The 18,161-nt window shown below is 55.8% G+C and overlaps 2 protein-coding genes across 7 annotated transcripts; one reads left to right on the top strand and one right to left on the bottom strand.

Moving 5' to 3' along the window:
• Positions 1-221: 221 nt before the first annotated feature.
• On the top strand, positions 222-13,908 carry KAT5 (lysine acetyltransferase 5). 6 transcript variants are annotated; one of them, XM_075005929.1, is made up of 14 exons: positions 222-359; positions 448-514; positions 5,023-5,091; positions 6,228-6,364; positions 6,826-7,005; positions 7,810-7,890; positions 8,609-8,683; positions 9,415-9,498; positions 9,990-10,079; positions 11,512-11,652; positions 12,298-12,391; positions 12,465-12,624; positions 12,863-12,944; positions 13,337-13,908. In XM_075005929.1, the coding sequence occupies exons 1-14, from the start codon at positions 348-350 to the stop codon at positions 13,469-13,471; spliced, it is 1,407 nt and encodes a 468-aa protein (XP_074862030.1). In that variant the 5' UTR covers positions 222-347; the 3' UTR covers positions 13,472-13,908. The 6 variants fall into 6 exon arrangements, with proteins under 6 accessions (XP_074862030.1, XP_074862027.1, XP_074862026.1 ...); XM_075005926.1 differs by having other exon boundaries at positions 9,250-9,498; XM_075005925.1 differs by having other exon boundaries at positions 9,226-9,498.
• A 1,157-nt stretch (positions 13,909-15,065) lies between these two features.
• Positions 15,066-17,271, bottom strand: RNASEH2C (ribonuclease H2 subunit C). The gene is made up of 4 exons (XM_075005936.1): positions 16,995-17,271; positions 16,610-16,722; positions 16,175-16,294; positions 15,066-15,223 (listed from the first exon to the last, which is right to left on the bottom strand). The coding sequence occupies exons 1-4, from the start codon at positions 17,146-17,148 to the stop codon at positions 15,194-15,196; spliced, it is 417 nt and encodes a 138-aa protein (XP_074862037.1). The 5' UTR covers positions 17,149-17,271; the 3' UTR covers positions 15,066-15,193.
• Positions 17,272-18,161: the final 890 nt, after the last annotated feature.

Below are 18,161 nucleotides of genomic sequence, written 5' to 3'. Positions count from 1 at the left end.
TATCACATGACTTCCTGCCAACTGTCCGGCTAGCAACACAGCTGCTGGCACCAGCCCCCACTGCCACCGTTCGCGCCTCGCTCCCTGACCCCGACCCCGCCGGCTCCTCAGAGTCCCCTTCCGAGTCAGGCGAGCGCCACGAACAGCCCGAGAATGGGGCCTAGGTAGGACCGGAAGCGGTTACCCAGTCTCCCGGAAGTAATTTGAACCCGGCTGGACGCTATCGGAGCAGCTCCTGAATGGGCCGGAAGTAGCTATGAGAGACAGGAAAGGAGCCTACGCGTTCCCGGAAGTGTCCCGGTACGGGGAACGGAAGAGAAGATCCCGCTCCCCGGCGAGCATCCAAGATGGCGGAGGTGGTGAGTGGGGTCTGGAGGGTGGGGTTCGGTAGGGCGGGGATGCGACTCCCGGCAGCCCCCGCTTAACCGTTCTGCATCCCGCCCGCAGGGAGAGGTGACCGAGGGCTGCCGCCTGCCCGTGCTGCGTCGCAACCAGGATAACGAGGATGAATGGCGTAAGTGAGGGGTGGGGCTAATTGGAAGGGGTGGGATTTAATAGGGAAGGGAGGGGCGAGACGTGGTGGGGTGGAGCTAGAGGGTAAGTAATTGGGATATCGCTGGTGAAGTGGGAACTTGGAGCGCCCGGGGAAAGGGAGGGAGGCGGCTCCAAGGAGGCCAATGTGGAGACTGTGGTATGGGAGTAGATTGGGCCGAATAGGAGACTAGGGGGATGGGGTAATGAGGTTCCCCGTTGGAAGATGGAATAAGTCTGTGACATTTATAGAAAGGGATGCAGGATATGTGATGGTGGCAGTAATGATCTGGGGCTGGGCCTCTCTTTCCTTGTAGTAGCCAGGAACCAATATCATGGGTATTGTTGGTCTTCTAGAGCCCTTGTCATTCTTTGGGATTGAGTTTTAGGTTCCTTGTTGAGGGAAGTGTTGACCATCACAAGGGGTGCCCCAAGGCTCTGGATAGCCACTTCCAGTATGATCAATGATCTCAGGGCAGTGGTTGAAGGAAGGAGCTGTCACACAGTGGATAGGAGAGACATTGGGTAAATATCTAAGACACTGACCCAGAATCAGAACAATCTCCTGTATGTATATAACTGTAGTAAGGGCCAGACTTGGGCTGCTTGTAGGCAGAGATGATTTCTCATGCACCTTTCTCTCCTGTCGCTCATTATCTCTCATGTGTTCTTGGCCTATGAGCTCTTCAACACAAGGCTTTTCTCTTACTATGCAGTGCCTGACACAGGAGAGAGACCTTCTGACCTGGGTCAGGGTCTGGCACAATAGGCCCCTGATCTGTGATTAATCTAGGCCCTGTGATGGTACAAGTTGTGAATTATAAATAATAATACCCTGTACATTCCATCTCGGGATCTCAAAGCTCCATGCAGCCTCGATCTTAGGCAGATCAGTAACATTATTCTCAGTTGGAGAAATTTAGACACAGGGAAAGAAACTTGTCTATACTGCTCTATGTCAAATGGCTAATCAGTATGTGTTTCTCTAGACACGTTTCTGTTTTAAGATTATAATCTCTCATATTTCTATATTGTCACCATCCCAAATTGACCAGATCCAATAGAATCTGATGGAGTATTTCCCTAATTCTGTAACTAATTTTTAGAGTAGTAACAGAGGGGTAGCCACGTTAGTCTGTATTCCAACAAAACAAACAAGTAGTCATGTAGTACTTTAAAGACTAACAAAATAATTTATTAGGTGATGAGCCCTCCTGGGGCAGACCCATGGAAGCTCATCACCTAATAAATAATTTTGTTGGTCTTTAAAGTGCTCCATGACTGCTTTTTTGTTTAATTTGCAGAGGGTATTTTTATTTTATACTCTTCAGACTTCCTGGCTAATACCATGAGCATAGGAAATGCCACACTGGAGCAGATCAGTGGGTCCATCTAGATCAGGGATTCCCAACCTACGGGTTGGGATCCAAACATGGGTCGCCATTAGATTTTCTAAGGCTTGCTGGCTGGGCAGCTCTCAGTCACGTGTGGCTCCCGCTGCTGCCACTGTTCATTCCTCTGGCTCCCATTCTCTGCCCTGTTGAAAGGGAACTACATTTAATTGGTTTAATGGCAAGCAGGAGGGATCTGGACATGAAACCAATTAAATTGAGTCACATTTCAGCATGGCAGGGCAGGGAACTGCCTGTGTTGCAGATGGGTCAAGGGAATAGGAGGGCTGGGCGGAGCCGCGCAGAGGAGGCAGTGTCCCCATGGTGAAGGAGGAGTGGGTGGGGAGCAGCAGTGATGCTCGTGCCGGGGGGGGGCGAGGGGGTGCACATTTTGCGACTGTGAGGGATTTAAGCCTAGGGGTGGGGGGTAGTTTGGGGGTGCAAGGGATTGAAGCCTGGGGGTGGAGGCGAATCAACATTTACCAAAAAAAAAAAAAAAAAAAATGTTTTCCCAGGGGAGAACCTCCCCATCTCCCAGTTTTGAATTGCCTGGGTCACAAAGCCTTACTGAACTGTCAAAATGAGTCGTCCTCTGGAAAACATTGGGAACTGCTGACCTAGACAGATGCTTCAGTAGAAAGTGTAAAAACTTTTATGTCATGGTGGACTAAGCGGATGCAGGGTGGATTCCCCGCAGTGCTTAGAGAATGGCTTAATGCTTGAGATGGGAGGTTTCCAAGACTCCTGTTCTTTTTTTTTCCAGTTGACCCTGGATAGCCTCCAGTCTCCTTTGGGATCCTGCACTCCACTGTGTCCCATGTCAATGAGTTCCAGAGGCTAGTGGTGTGTTACATGAGAAAAAATGTTATTTGATTGGTTTTGAAGGCTTCCTGAAATTCCTGTTGTTCTTGTGCCATGAGACGTGGAGAACAGACACTCCAGCCCCCATTCTCTATCCCAATCATTCTTTTATATCCTCGTGTAACATGATCTGCTCTGTAAGCCAAATAATCCCAGACATTTCACCTCTTGTCTAGGAGAGTTCTGTCGTGTCGTCGTTGTCCTGTGGCCCTCCCCCTGGAAGTCTATTCCTCACTTATCTTTGAACCCTCCCACCCCCCATTCTGCTATATCCTTGAGGAGCTGGGAAGGCCAAAACTGAATGCAGTGGTCGTGGTTTCTGAGATCATAAAGGACTAAGCATCCAGTCTGATTGCCCACACCACCTCAGCCTGAAAATCCATCTCAACCACTCCTGCCTCCAGCCTAGGTCTGGGGGTCGAGCTAGAGTGCAGCTTTTAGAAAGAGATGTCTAATCTTGATTTAAAGACTCATTCCGAGGCTGAATAGCCAACTTCAGCTTCCAAGTGTTGGATCTCCATCTAGCTTTTTCTGCTGCATTAACGAGCCCTCTACTGTCAAGAATTTTCTCCCCATATAGCACAGTCCAGTGAACCTCCTCCTGGCCCAGACCGTGCACTCACTGTCAGGCAGGTCTTCCAGACCCCTCATCCTTCTTGTAGCTCTCTTTCCAATTTCAGTTTCCTTTTAAAAGTGCGGCTATCCAAATGGGGACAATATCCAGTAATGCTGTTGCTTCTGTATGTAGTCCCTTTAGTTCCTACTTGAGATAACATTCTTCATCTCCAGTGTAGAATCCTAGGGCTGGAAGGGACCTCAGGAGGTCATCTAGTCCAGCCCCCTGCTTCAAGCTTATCCATCCAAAGGTCATATTCATCCATGTAGCTATAGGGTCTCACTGGAAATTCATGTTCAACTGGTTATCTCCTTTGACCCTATGTACTTTTCACAGTTGCTACTTTCCACAGTACAGTCTTCCTCTTAAACAGTTGACCTGCATCCTTAGCTATGTGACTTTCCATCTTTTGAACCTACAGTCATGGAGAATAACCCCCCAGATCACTAGAACGGACAGAAATGAATCAAACTAATATACGTATTTTTCTTTTCTCACCAGATTGCTCATTGTGCGCATTTGACAGCTCGGCGCAGTTTCACTCTTAACTCTCCGTGGTAAAATTCTCCATTGCTGGGGGAAAAAATAACCCTTACAAGCATCAGCATGGGGTTAGGGAGAAAAATCCTTCTAACAGTGTTTTGAAAGGAACATAAACAATATTTGGAAGATTGCATCCCAACCAGCAAGTGCCCCACGCTTCCCACTAAGTCCTCTAGCATGTTCCAGAGCACAGCATTAGAACCAGGGCATTTCCTGGGAAACGGAGTCACAACCTGAGATCTCTTCAAAATACGGAAATTTCAGAATATTGTCATTTCTGGGTAAAATACACTGTCTTCCCCACTCGTTGTGAGGGTGGTGTGTATGTGCATGAGGTTGGCATTACTCCAGTGTTAGGCACCCTGCAGCCCATTGAAGTTTTGTGTGTTGCCTGGAAGACGTTTCTGTTTGCCGTTGCCCATGCGGAGGTTTGCCAGATTCCGCTGGGTTCCAGCTGTGCAGGTTTTTCCCTTCCGGTATGACTAAAGCGGCAGGCAGGTAAAACAAGGGCATGTGAATTGAGGTGTGTGCTGATTGCACAGATCGTGTGAGAGCCGTGCGCTGCCTCTGTGTCTGGTCAAAGCATTGCTCTGGGTCAATGGACGTATCGTGCAAATTCTAGGTACATAAGCGCCGTTAGCAGAACTACCCCATCCCAGGAGACTGTCTTGGTTACTATAATCTTGTAGCCCTTTGAGGGCCTCTTATGCAGCTGACTCACTAGCCTCGGTTACCCATCACTGGACTGGGGAGTAAAGCTGAGCGCTTAGTGTCAGGACTGCTAGCTTCCAATCCTGGATGCAGAAGAATACTAAGGGCCAGGCCACCTGTGTTCTGTTCTCTGCTCTGGGAGGGGTGTTGCAGGGGGAAGAGATTTGAGCAGGACACTCCCCTTGCAGCACCTAATCTTATGCACCATTGTATCTGTGGTCCCACCTGTTTCTGGTGGCCAGCAGTGACCCTGTGCATTCTCCCCCTAATTCTCTGTTCCTGTGGTGTATAAACATCACAAGGGAGGGGTCCTTTCATCTCTGCTGAGTGAAAAGTTCTTCTGAACTCTCATTTCTTTCCTCCATACAGCCCTCGCTGAAATCCTCAGCGTCAAGGACATCAGCGGCAGGAAGCTTTTCTACGTACATTACATTGACTGTGAGTAAACAGGCTGGCCCTCGGGTGGGAGAGTAGGAAATTTACTGACAGAGGCTGGTTTGGAATATGGACAGAAATAGGGAGTTCTGGGGAATACGAGCCGAGGACTTTCCCATCTAGTGGACGCTGTCTCCATTCTGGCCTTATGCTGGGGGGAGTGGCTGGCTCCAGGGGGGCAGGGAATGGATTACAGGGCCCTCCCCTCTAGTGGGTGCCAGCCCTGATCCAACTCAAGGAAGTCTGGATCTTCTGAGGTATCCCATCAGAGTGTCATGGCAAGTGGGGTCAGGGACGCAGGAGGGGGTGCACTTACTTCAGAATTGGAGCTGACCCCACTTCCCAACTGGACAGTCGGGTATTGTGCTTTCTGTCCTGCTTGGGCCTCCTCCTGCACACACATGTAGTTGGGGCATTATGTACAGTAACCTCTTGATATGTGCAACCAAGTTGCGCATGTCTTGGGTTAACGTGACTGCTGCCCCTGACAGGAATGGTTTCCCGGTCCCTGGAGTGGCAGGGAGTTGGGAACCAGTCAGCAGTCTGGCTCCTAGCTCCCTTCCACTTGTAGAGCTGGGAAACTGACCAGCTCATGACTGCCACTTTTTGTGCAAGTCCAGGGGAGACAGGAACCAGGCTAGTCAGTTTCCTGGCTCCTGCAAGCCCAGGGGAGCCAGGAACTAGGCTGAAGCCTGGTTCCTGTCTCCCCTCGACTTGCGTGAAAATGTGAGTTATGTGAGGGTTGCAGGAACACAAGCCCCCACATACCTGGAGGGTTTATTGTATATGTCAATAGTTAAGAATGTCCCAAGTTCTTGGGCTTGTTACTTTCCCTCCTGAAGACCCTCCCCCTTTCATTGTAAGCCTCACTCATACAAGGAAGTTAGAGCTCCTGCTTCTGGAGCTGAGCCTCCGTGGAACTACATGTTTTGGGCTGAGCTTTCCCAATGGCCAGAGGGTGGTGCAGCTCAGCAGCCTGAGGCATTGCCTTCCCCTCTGCGGCTCACCCATCCATGTCCCACCTTGAACAATCTTAGCACCACTTTTCTGCTGTAGACGGGCTGTTGGCAGGGACCTCTGTCCTCTTCTCCCATCACCCTAAGGGGAGAGCCACTAACCTGGTCTCCTCATGTCCGCAGTTAACAAGCGTTTGGATGAATGGGTGACCCATGACCGGCTGGACCTTAAGAAGATCCAGTTCCCCAAGAAAGAAGCCAAGACTCCCACCAAGAATGGGCTGCCTGGCTCCCGGCCCAGCTCTCCAGAGCGGGAAGTGGTAAGAGGAGCTGGCGGCAGGCCGGGAGGATGCTGGTGCCTTCGGGGGATGCTGTAGGGGGTGGGACAGGATGAGAGTGCCGGCCTGGGGATCAGGAGGGCTCTAGGGGGCACTGGAGAGAGTGTGTGGGGTTAGTAACGGGGCGACGAGGTTGTTTATCCAGAACTGTTCTTCCAGATGGTCCAGGCCGGCTCCCTCTCCCTGATCCCAATCCAGGGGTTGTAAACATACAGGTTTCCAGGGCAGGAGTGCTAGAGTATCCCTTATCCCGCAGAGCAGGGCCTAGCATTGGCCTTAGCACCAGCTCATCACATCTCCCTGGGCCCATGTACTCCTCTCGCTGTCTGGCCTGCGGCGAGCTGGGACAGTGGTGCCATGCCCTCCTCGTCTGCCCAGCAATGCGTCCTCTCCCCAGCCGGGTGTGTTGGTAACCCCTGCCCCCCATCTTCATCCCTGCTTAGAGGAAGACCTTGGATCTGTCTCTACAACCTGCCTCAGCTCCAGCCAGCGGTAAAACCCTGCCCATCCCAGTGCAGATAACGCTCCGCTTTAACCTACCCAAGGAGAGGGAGGCTGTTCCCGGGGAGCCTGACCAACCCCTCTCCTCCAGCTCCTGCGGCCAGCCGAACCATCGGACAACGGTACGCACCGGCGCCGGGGATACCTTCCCCATCTCGTGTCCTCAGCATGGTCTGGGCATGGCCGCAAGCTGAGATCGCGCCAGGTCGCACAAGCTGGCCGGGGTCGGGCTGGGTCTGGACTTGCATGGGAGGCCCCCAAGGCATGGTGCTGGGGATTCACTATGGGGCACTCTTCCCACCCCCAGAGCCCCGCAGAGCCCACTGTCCTGTCCGGTCATGAGGCTGGAAGCTGCTGTGCTGCAGGGAGCAGGGGCTTAATGGGGGGCACTCTTTTCTCAGCGTGAGACTGGAGGGTACTGTGAGGTCTCAACCAGTTGGTGCAGGTAGCAAAGGTTCTGTGACTCCCCTTGGTCCTTAAAGATTGCTCAGCCCTTCCCCCAGCATCTGTGTGAGCTGTGGAGTCCTGTCCAAATCAGAGCTTGGACATTCCTTCCCACTTCCCTAGAAATTCATGCAGCCTAAGCTGGAAAAGAGATTCTTCCCTTCCTGCTCTGCGCTGTCATGCTGCACTCTGTGTGCAGTCCAACCCCCTTGGCCTGAGAGGGGGATAACCCCTAGCACCTGGCCAGGGAGCTCTGCGTATACAGCATGGCGCCCCACCCCGGAGGCAGTTGCAAGGCAGTGCTGGGTGAGGGATTCCCATAAAAATGGCCTAGAAAGTTCTTTTGAGATTACAAGACCTTTTGTTTGCATGTACGTCTGCAGCTGAGACACTGCCCTGGAGGGGGAGGCTGTGCGGGGCTGGAGGGCTGTGAAGCTTTGTGACATCCCATATAGATAAACCCATTTTTGGGTTTCTTTCAGAAGCGGAAGGTGGAGGTGGTTTCCCCAGCAACCCCGGTCCCTGCTTCGACAGAGACCACTCAAGCTTCTGTGTTCCCCCAGGTAAGAGCTGAGGGGAGGGCGCTTGTATCACAGGGAGAGGGAGCTCTGGGCACTGATTCTTGCTCCTTCCTGGCGAGGCACTGATGCCTTGAGAACAGGGCCTGAGTTCCTGAAGCCCTATGATCAGGGCAAAATTAGAGCTTCTCACCTTCACGCTTGGGAGCATATGTAACCCAGATTCAACCAGTGCAGGCATCTCTGAGCCTCCAAGAGAGGACAGCTGCTCTGGGTACCCCCAAGGGGTGTTAACTCGCAGTTCTGCTGCCTGGGGCTAGCGGTGCTAACCGGTAAGCAGGAACCCTGCTGGTATGTTTACCACTTCATCAGCACTTGTTGGTGAACTCCGCCGGCGCCAGGCGGGGGCCAGGCAGCAGGACCTGGGTGAGAACGGGTTGGCTGATTTAACAGCCCTGCTAGGGGTTCCAGAGAGGGGCTTTGTGTGGAGCAGAAAGGGTTCACCTCCCACAGTGGGGATGACGCCTGCTTGCCCCTGTGGGATGTTGTGGTAGGTCCCTGCTTCCATCCCTGACTCCTTGGCACTAGCAGGGCTTACCATGTGGTGTTGGATTGCCTTAAAACTGCCTAGTTCCTAGCTACATCCTGCTGATGAGGTGATGGGAGCAACACCATCTTCCTGTGCTGCTGCAAGGCTACGTCCCCGCTCCCCCACTGCTCCCTGCCTGGCTGCGCCTAACACTCCTGTCACTTTCTCTTCCAGAATGGCTCAGCCAGGAGAGCTGTGGCTGCCCAGCTTGGCAGGAAAAGGAAATCCAACTGCCTGGGCACAGATGAGGTAAACTCTGCCCCGTCTTGAATGCAGGGATGGGGTGTTAGCGACCCTCTGCCAGGGAACCCCCTAGCCAGAGCCAGCAGTGGAAGAGCGCTCTCAGGTTCCCAGGGCATGGGGCAGGGACCCACTCCTGGGTCATCAAGGGGGCCCCTCCAGGATGTAGCCAGGAGCAACTGCTGGCCCAGAGTTTCTCTCTCGGCTCTCTGCTAGCTCCTGCCCCTTTCCGTGGGGGAGACGCTGCCAGCTCAACAAGCAGCCGTGCGCCCCAGCGCATGTGGGATGGGTGACAGGTGAAGTCATGGCCTGTCCAAGGCCAGGGCTGCAGCACCATTGAAGTTTGGAGGGCAGGGCTGGGAAGTAGGGTGGGGGACCTCCCTGGCCCAGTCTTTCAGACGTGGAAGACCTGCAGGATATGGGAGAGCAGCCAGGGATCCTTTCTGTGCCACCCCACCTCCACTGGCAGCCAGGCTGTGGGTTCTGGAGGCCCTTGGGAAGGGCACAGGGAGGTCAGGAGAGTAGAGGGTTAGGGGGGGAACGTCTGGCAGCTCCTGCCCCTGTGCTGCCTGCAGGACTCCCAGGACAGCTCGGACGGCATCCCTTCAGCCCCACGCATGACGGGCAGCCTGGTGTCAGACCGCAGCCACGACGACATCATCACACGCATGAAGAACATCGAGTGCATCGAGCTGGGGCGGCACCGCCTGAAGCCCTGGTACTTCTCACCCTACCCGCAGGAGCTCACCGCCCTGCCCGTGCTGTACCTCTGCGAGTTCTGCCTCAAATACGTCAAGAGCCTCAAGTGCCTGCAGAGGCATCTAGTACGTATCGCCCTCCCTGTCCGGCCCCAGGCGGGAACAGTCCTGACTCCATGATCCAGGGCTTCTGCTCCTGTGTGTTCTCCTGCCTGGCTCTTGGGGCCTGGCCTGCAGGGAGCAGGGTGGGAGACTCAGTAGGGGCTGCTTTATCCGCCAGGTCAGTGATGACACTGGCCCCACTTGGCTGTGTAAACAGCACCCTTGCCTCACCCCAGAGGATGCTGCATCTCGGTGCTGGATGCAGAGTCCCTATAATGCTCTAATCCAAGGCTGGAAGGGGAGGAGGAGGCAGACTAGATCTTGGGGGCTTTTGGGGGGGCGTGAGGGAGTGGTATCCTCTGGCTCGAAGTTGCCTGTTAGCCTCTGCTAGGTGCAGGCAGCTCTTTCCTTCTGCCCCTCAGAACTCAATTCCTCAAGCCCCACTTTTGCATTCGATGGGCCCCATGTGCAAGCTGCAGGCTCTGACCGCTCTCCTGGGGTTCTCTCTCCACCAGACCAAGTGTGACCTGCGGCACCCACCTGGGAATGAAATCTACCGCAAAGGCACCATCTCCTTCTTTGAGATCGACGGGCGGAAGAACAAGGCAAGGAGCAGCCCTGGGGCAAGCTGTCCCCTCCCCGAGGCCTGGCTGGAGTGGGGCTCTGTGTTCCACCTTTCACACTTAGGAGACTGCCTGATTCCAGGGACTGGGAGCCTGGGGCTGTGACAGGGCTGGCTGGGGGAATGGCTTGTAGTGGCTACCACACAGAGGGACTGGGAATCAGGACTCCTGGGTTCATTTCCAACCTAACTGCTGCCACTCTGGGTAACCTTGAGGAAGCGTCTTCCCATCTTTGTGCCTTAGTTTCCCCCATACAGAATTCTTTCCCATCCGCTTCCTCCAGACACTCATAGAAATGTAGGGCTCAAGAGGTCATTCAGTGCAGCCCCTTGTACTAAGGCAGGACCAGTAAACCTCAATGATCCCTGACAGGTGTTTGTCTAATAACCTGTCTTAACCTCCAGTGAGTGGGGTTATACAACGTCCCTTGGAAACTTATTTTAGTACTTAACTAGAAGTGTGGCACCCAAACCAGGGGACAGCTCTCCTGCAGAGGCTTTACTGCTGCTGAGTTGGCCTCCTATGTGTCATCTATGACACTCCTGGTCAGACACCCCAGAATGGTGCTAGTTTCTGCACTTCATTGACTCATGTTAACCCCCAGACTCTTTTTTCAGCAGGACTCCCACCTACCCACTCCTGCCCTGGATTCTGTTTTGTATTTGTGCTTTTGATGTTTCCCTCTAAGTGCTGCACTTTGCACTTGTCGGTTTTGAAATCCATCTTGTCGATTTCTGCCCCATTCTCCACTTCATCAAGATCATTCTGAATTCTAAGCCTGCCCACTGCAGTGCTTGCAACCCCTCCCTGCTTGGTGTTACAAGGACCACTATGTAAAGCCCATTCTGGCATCTCACTAGCGCTGCCCTCCCAGACTGACAGTGAAGCTTTGATAACACCCCTGGGAGTACAGTCTTTTAACCAGTCGTGTATCCATCCACCAGGGCTGGCTGGTGAGATCTCCCTGACACAGGTGATGAAGGTGGTGAGCCACTCACTGGTATTGTGAAGGCTGAGAAACACTGAGACCGCATTTCTCTAGTTTGCTTATGCCAATCTCCCGGCCAGAATAGAGCTTTCATACTGTGGCCCGCGCCACTGGGATGAGGGGGGCTGGAGACAGTCTGTGTGCAGCTCCCCACTGGCCCAGGGGGCTGGTGACCAGTTGCCTCTAATTTTTCCCACCCCCAGGCAGCATAAGTTTTGTTACATGCAGCAGGGCGTGTGCGAAACACTTGCCGTCAGGATGTGGCTGCTTTTCTAACCAGCCAGGCGGCTGCCCAAGCACTCGGCTTACAGGAAGCGCTGCTGGGGAGCGGAGCTGCCCTCGCCCCATCAGCCCCTCAAGGCCAGCTGACACCCTCCAAAAGCGGGGTGGGGATATTAACACTCCCAGCTTGTGTTGTCCCTACAGAGCTACTCTCAGAACCTCTGCCTGCTGGCTAAGTGCTTCCTGGACCACAAGACCCTGTACTACGACACTGATCCCTTCCTCTTCTACGTCATGACAGAGTACGACTGCAAAGGCTTCCACATTGTGGGCTATTTCTCCAAGGTGAGGGAGCACTGCGCTCTGCTCCCCGGGGCCTGGCTGGCACCATCTAGCCCTGGTCCCGTCTTCCGGTTCCATTGGTCTCTGGCCAGCCAGAGCAGGTGACGGTGGTATGATGGGGACCTGAAGGCCAACCCCCTGCCTGAGGGGATCAGAGCCTCCCAGTGGGAGGAGATGCCTGGAGGGTCATAGAGGCGAGGGGGCACCTGAGAGATGAAGCCTTTGGCCAGGGAATCACTGTTGCAGCTGCTCCCCCATTGACCAGGCTCTATCTGCAGGCTGCTGTAGGTATCCGGTGATGAGGGAGCAGGGCCCATTGTGACCGTGACTGGGATGGGGGAGGGACTGGTGGGGATTGAAGGCCCAAGACCAATGTGATTGGCCTGAATGGGTGCAGGAGGCAGGCTGCTTTGGCTGTGAGCAGCGCAGGATCTGGGGCAGGCTGCATGAGCAGGCATCTGTAGCCAGGGTCAGGGTTTGGGAAGGGGCATGGTTGGGGGATCGGGCCAGAACTCATGGTACAGGCATGGGGAGCTGGAGCAGAAATGGGGGCAATCTTGATGGCAAAAGAGTCACTGGAACACCCCCAGCATCAAAGCAGTCTGCAGCCACTGGGCTGAGATCAGACTCTCTTGCTGTGTGCCGTAGGAGAAGGAGTCCACGGAAGACTACAATGTGGCCTGCATCCTGACCCTGCCTCCCTACCAGAGGCGAGGCTATGGCAAGTTGCTCATTGAATTCAGTAAGTGGCACCTTCCTCTCCGGCTCCCTCCCGAATCGCCATCTCCCTCACCCTGTTGCCTCTCGCTTGGCAGGCTACGAGCTGTCCAAGGTGGAAGGGAAGACGGGGACGCCAGAAAAGCCCCTCTCAGACTTGGGGCTCCTCTCCTACCGCAGCTACTGGTCCCAGACCATCCTGGAGATCCTCATGAACCTGAAGTCTGAGACCGGGGAGCGCCCACAGATCACTATCAAGTGAGTGCCCCACCCACGGTCACAAACTCGCCAGCCCCAGAGCCACAATTCCACACCAGTAATAAGCGAGCGGGAACACAGCTCCAGCTCTCATTAGGAGTCAGAGTTAACACTTTGCGGAGGGTACACAGGGAAGATGCAGTTGACTCCTGCAGCCTGTCTCCCCCCGCCCCCACCGGTGCACACTAGTGACCCAGGCCACTGCCTTCTACCCCTCATCTTTCCCCTTCCCTTTCAGTGAAATCAGCGAGATCACCAGCATCAAGAAGGAAGATGTGATCTCCACGCTGCAGTACCTGAATCTCATAAATTACTACAAGGTACCCATCCTTGGGGGGAGGCGCGCTGGAGACGGGCAGTAAGAGAGACCTGGCAGTACCCAAAGTGGGCAGATGGCTTCCTTGTATATGCCACTAGCGCAGAGAGACACCAAGGCATTGGGGTGGCTGATTTAAAGGGGGGCGTGGAGGCAGGACTCATGAGGGCTGTCCCTGGCTGTGGTAGGGGAGTGGGACCTAATGCGTTGGGGGCATTGGGTAGAGGTAGAACTCCCCAAATGCCAAGAGAAAGGAGCTGCTGCCTGGGCTGCCCCACTGGACTGGAATGCATCAGTGGAGACAAGCACCCAGGTTGGCTCAGGCCCCTTCTAAGGGACGTTGACATTTCTATCCAGACATAGTGCTTACCTGGCCCCCTGCTGTCTCCCTTAAAGGGCCAGTACATCCTGACTCTCTCAGAGGACATAGTGGACGGGCACGAGCGAGCAATGCTGAAGCGGATCCTGCGCATTGACTCCAAGTGTCTACACTTCACCCCCAAGGACTGGAGCAAGAGGGGCAAGTGGTGAGAGGCCGGGCTTGTCTGTTGTCCACTCCCCTGTGGCCCCGGTTTGGGGCCTCTCAGCCATCCAGCTACCGTGCAGCTCCTGGGAGTTTACCCGAGCTGGGACAGACCAGGCACCGCCATCTGCAAGGGCGATCGTGTGGTCGGTCACGGGGCCAAGCTGGGGCTGCGTAGTTCTCAGCCCGCGGCTCGAGCCCATGGGAAGGGGCAGAGGCCCCCTGCTGCTCTCCTTGTCTCAGCACCAGCGTGAAGGCCCCGTTTGTATCTAGGACTTGCATCTTGCCCGGCCGCCCTGTACAGCGTGGGCTGTGACGGAGGAGCCTAAAGGCTGGGAACAGGTGGACCTGCAGCCCCAGCAGCTGGCCGGTGTCTGTGTTCCTCTGTCACTCCCTCCGAGTTTTGATAAAGATCCTGGACTTAAAACAATTGATCCTGCCCCTTTCTAATCAGCTTGGGGAGGACAAGGCAGCTCAGGCTGCACTGCCCTCCCCACGGCTGTGTAATACATGAGCAACATCCGGCCTCTACTCCCAGGGATTCTGGGGGGCAGCCTCCCTGCCAGTAGCAACTGGTACAGGCTACGCCAGAGCCACCTGCAGCGCGCGCCCTGCACGATGAACACGACCAGGCCCCGGAAGGTGCAGGCTGGCTGGACCTGGAGTTAAACACAAAATTAGGGTGTCAAACTGCTGTGCTCCCCCTGTCCTGGGAGCAGCGGAATCTGGAACCGGGCGTCCCCTAGTGCCAAGGGGCTGCAGCACTGAGCCATGGTGATTGGCCAAGACACTTAGCTGAACCTTAGGGGCATGGAGAAAGCAGAGTTTATCTCCCTCTGCTGTGTGGGAGGCTCCTGCTGCTGATCCTTGGCCCGTCACATCATGAGCCTGACTAGCGCTGCCCCACCCTTCCCCTACACATCTGGCAGTGGGTCCACCTGCAAACACCAGCCACCCAGTGGAGTTAGGCCTTGCTAGCAGCGTGCTCCCCCGTCAAAATAACACTGCTGAACCTTCATGTGGCAAGAAGGATTCTTGGGGGGGCACAGGCCTGGGGCCAAAGCCTGTGGCGGCTGGGAGAAGGGAATTGGGGCAGAGAAGAAGCTACAAGCACATCCCTGCTGCCATGCACAGCCTCCAGCTGGTCTGACCTGGCGGCGCTCGTGAATGCACCAGCTCTCTTCCCTCCTTCCTGCCCCATTCAGAGGGGGAAGCAGAGGCCTAGCAGGGTGGCGAAGGAAGAGAACCCAAAAGCCATGGCAACATCTGTGTTAGAGTCCTTCCTGGGTAGCATGAGCCGTGGAGAGGAATCATGGACAAGTGGCCTGAAGAGAGGCTGTGTAGCAGGACACCTGGGTTCTATCCCACTCAGCTGCTGTGACTTGTGCCAGAGCCAAGCTTGTGTGCCTCAGTTTCCCCTCTGCAGGATGACGACGCTGCCTATACCAGGGACCTGAGGAGTCAGTGTTTGTAGGATAAAGTCCATTGCACTCCCCAGCAGAGCAGGTGGCCAGCCATTGACCTGGGGAGAAGCTGTCCTACCCAGTTTCCAGGTGCTGCCTCTGCAAACTCCAGAATGATAACTCGGACCACACAGCCATCTTTGTGAGAGAGAATCCTGTATTCTTAGCATGGAGGCAGCATGCAGGATGCTGGGGCCACGTTTCCCAGTGCAGCCCTCAGAATCAGCCAGTAGCTAGCGGTCCTGAGCCCGCAGACTCCCTCAGGGCTCACTTTTCCTTCAACACTGGTGCATGGATCTGCAATGTGAGAGAGACATCAAAAATCACCTCCCCTCCGCACCTCTGGGATCCCAGCCCCAGAGGACAGCACTGCAGGAACAGCTACTGCTATTAGGTGTAGCACAGGATGGTCTAGTGACCCTAACAAAGCAGGGGGTCCCCCATTATAGGCACTACACTTCTCCCCACAGCAACGGAGGTGGGGCTGTTGTTGGGACAGGCATTACAGAGACCCACCGCAAGATTCACTGCCTTAAGCAGCTCTGTCTAAAGCAAGAGTGGAATGGGAAACTGAGGCTCAGAGGGGGACAAAGACTTGCTCAAGGGCAGGAATTCTGAGGCCCAGTCTTGTACTGCAGTCACCTTCCCTTTGCCTATGTATTCCCCCACAAAGCGGTAGTGCCCATCAAGCAGGGCAGAACGGCTGGGGACAGCATCTTCCATTTGCCCATATCAAGGTCCAAGAACATCCCAGCAGGCCAAGGCAGCCTTGGCCTCTCCCCCCTGCTGGGCCTGGAGACATTTCCCCTGCTGCTAGCAGCTGGGGTACGAGGGGTGTACATTAGGGGGTGTGGGCATGGCTGGGTGTCCACAGAGGGGTATATATTACGGGCTATAATTATTTCATCCTGGAGTATTTTACTCACACTGGGGGAACCAATCATAATGACACATACCAGCCCTTCCTTCACTAACAGAGAAATGCAGGGGCATTATGGGATGTAACGATTGCCTCACCCCAAGCAACTCAAGGGATACTGGATGAACCACAGAAGCAGCCGGATATCTGGGTGAGAAGGCTGAGAACGTACCTGGCTGATTGCTAAGATGGATCCCACAGCAGTACTGTAAGAGTCTGTGTGGGATGAGGAAGGATGTTGGCCCTCTTGTAGTTGGTACAGCAGCAAGATTAGGCCCTAACACATCCCTTACCATTCTGGGGTTAGGGAACAGCACAGCAGAACTTACAGCCTCGGCGATCGCTGGCCAGCTCAGAGCCAGGAACAGTCCATCATCCGCAGTGGGAGCCTGCTCCAGGTTCCACACCGTCAGCGCTGCAAAGGTTGATTTCAGCCGCACAGTCCGCTCCTGCCGCACAGGGTGCTGGGAGTCAGGGACACATGCAGCAGGACACCACCTCTCAGGCACAACCCCCGCAGCATGAGGGTTAACGCAATGCTGTTCCCAGCACTGATCGCCTTGCTCAAAAGGGTAGCCACACGCCGCCTACCCAACCCCACAAGGGGGCACATTGTCTCTCCAAAAGCCGCCAGTGCCCCCAACCTGCTGGATCCCAGCCCAAGCACAGCCATGGGGCTGGCCTCTCAGCCTTCCCCAGGCAGGTACTATTGTCCCAGGGCTGCTTCTCCCCTATCCCCCCACCTCCGTCTCCACAGGGCTCACCTCTTCCTCCGTGCAAGGCCTCTGATCATCCTTCAGCACCAACCCCACGTAACCCTGAGGCACGGCCACCTCCTGCCCCTTGAGGCTTCTGCCGCGGAAGGATACGGATTGGTCTGCAAGACGAGATCTCACTGAGCCGGGGAGACAAAGGGCCCTGGCCAAGGCAGGAGCTGGACTCGGCCACAACCCTACAACCGCACTGGGGTTCGTGCTGCGGGGCGGGCGCCCCAGAGCGCCCCCACCCACCCCTGCAGCAGCACAGCGCCTCCTCGCGCTGCACCGCGACCGGCCCGGCCTGGAGAAGCCGCCACCCCCCGCAATTGCGAGCCCCCATCCTGCTCCCTGCAGCGCAGCCTCCCCTGGCTAGCACGCGGCATTCACCGACCCTGCGGGCCCTGCCGGATGGCCGGTGTGAAGTATCTGGCCACGGAGGCGCTGCCGTTGTGCTCCACCTCGCAGGGCAGTAGGTGCAGCACCTCGCGGGGCGCCGCCCGAAGGGCGCTCAGCTCCAGCCGAATCGGGCGGCCGCTCTCACCCATCGCGGGGCGGGGGCGGGGGCGGGGGCTGGCTGCAGAGCCCTGTCCCCACGTGGGCAGGAGCCTCCCTCCCGGGAGGGAGCACTGGAGGGGGGGGGAGTGGCTGCAGAGCCGGCACGTGGGCGAGTCCACTCCGGCGGCTCAGGAGCAGGCCGAGAACCCGTTCTCAGCGCGCGGCAGCCTGCTCCTGCCCCGGGGCATGCTGGGGGTTGTAGTCCTCACGCGAGGGCAGAGCTTGGGGGGGGGGGGGTCTCGCGCCCGGTGCATGCTGGGAGTGGCAGTCCCGTCCCGGTGCATGCTGGATGCTGTAGTTTCCAGTTTGCACGAACCTGTGACCACCTCTGGAAGTGGTCGTCGTGTCCCTCCCCCACCCCCAGGAAAGCAGGGCAGGGCTGGCTTGGGGGTTAGTAACAGAGCCTTGTGGAGAGTCGAGGGGCTGCTCAGGGCCTGCCACCAGCTGGCCACTCTTACAGGCTCAGCCTGGCTGGCCTGCGGTTTTGTACCAAGTGGAGGATGACCCTAATTCAGACCCTGCGCAGCCGTTACCCTGGAGACAACTAATTGCACTGCAAGTTGTGGAGATCCCAGCAGGGACCGACCCCCATACATCCCCCACAGACACGACCCCACCCAGCCAAGCGGTGAAGGCCATGCCAGCTAGGTGGTCAGCCTGGTCACCAACATTCAGGAACACCAGAGCCCTGGACGGGCAGAGAAAACCTTTTTCACCATGAGCAACAAGACACCTCGGGCCTCTGCTCCCCAGCCCCTGTCCCAGCAGAGCAGCCAGGGACAGAATAGGCCTCAGAAACCAAACCCTCCTTTCAGCACTAGGTCCACCAGGCAGCCATGGAGCCCTTCAGCACGTAAGGGTACAAATGTACTCCCAGCTCTCCTTTCTGTGCTACTGCTCCACGCAGAACCAATGCTGGAAATTCCCCCCTAGCTGGGAGCAGTACAGGAACTCAGGCACAACTCATTGCACATCCCACCCTCAAATGCATAGCGCCACCCCC

Source organism: Carettochelys insculpta, chromosome 11 (assembly GCF_033958435.1).
Source record: "Carettochelys insculpta isolate YL-2023 chromosome 11, ASM3395843v1, whole genome shotgun sequence".
Lineage (NCBI taxonomy): Eukaryota > Metazoa > Chordata > Testudines > Carettochelyidae > Carettochelys > Carettochelys insculpta.
This window is presented reverse-complemented; position numbering and strand designations above follow the sequence as displayed.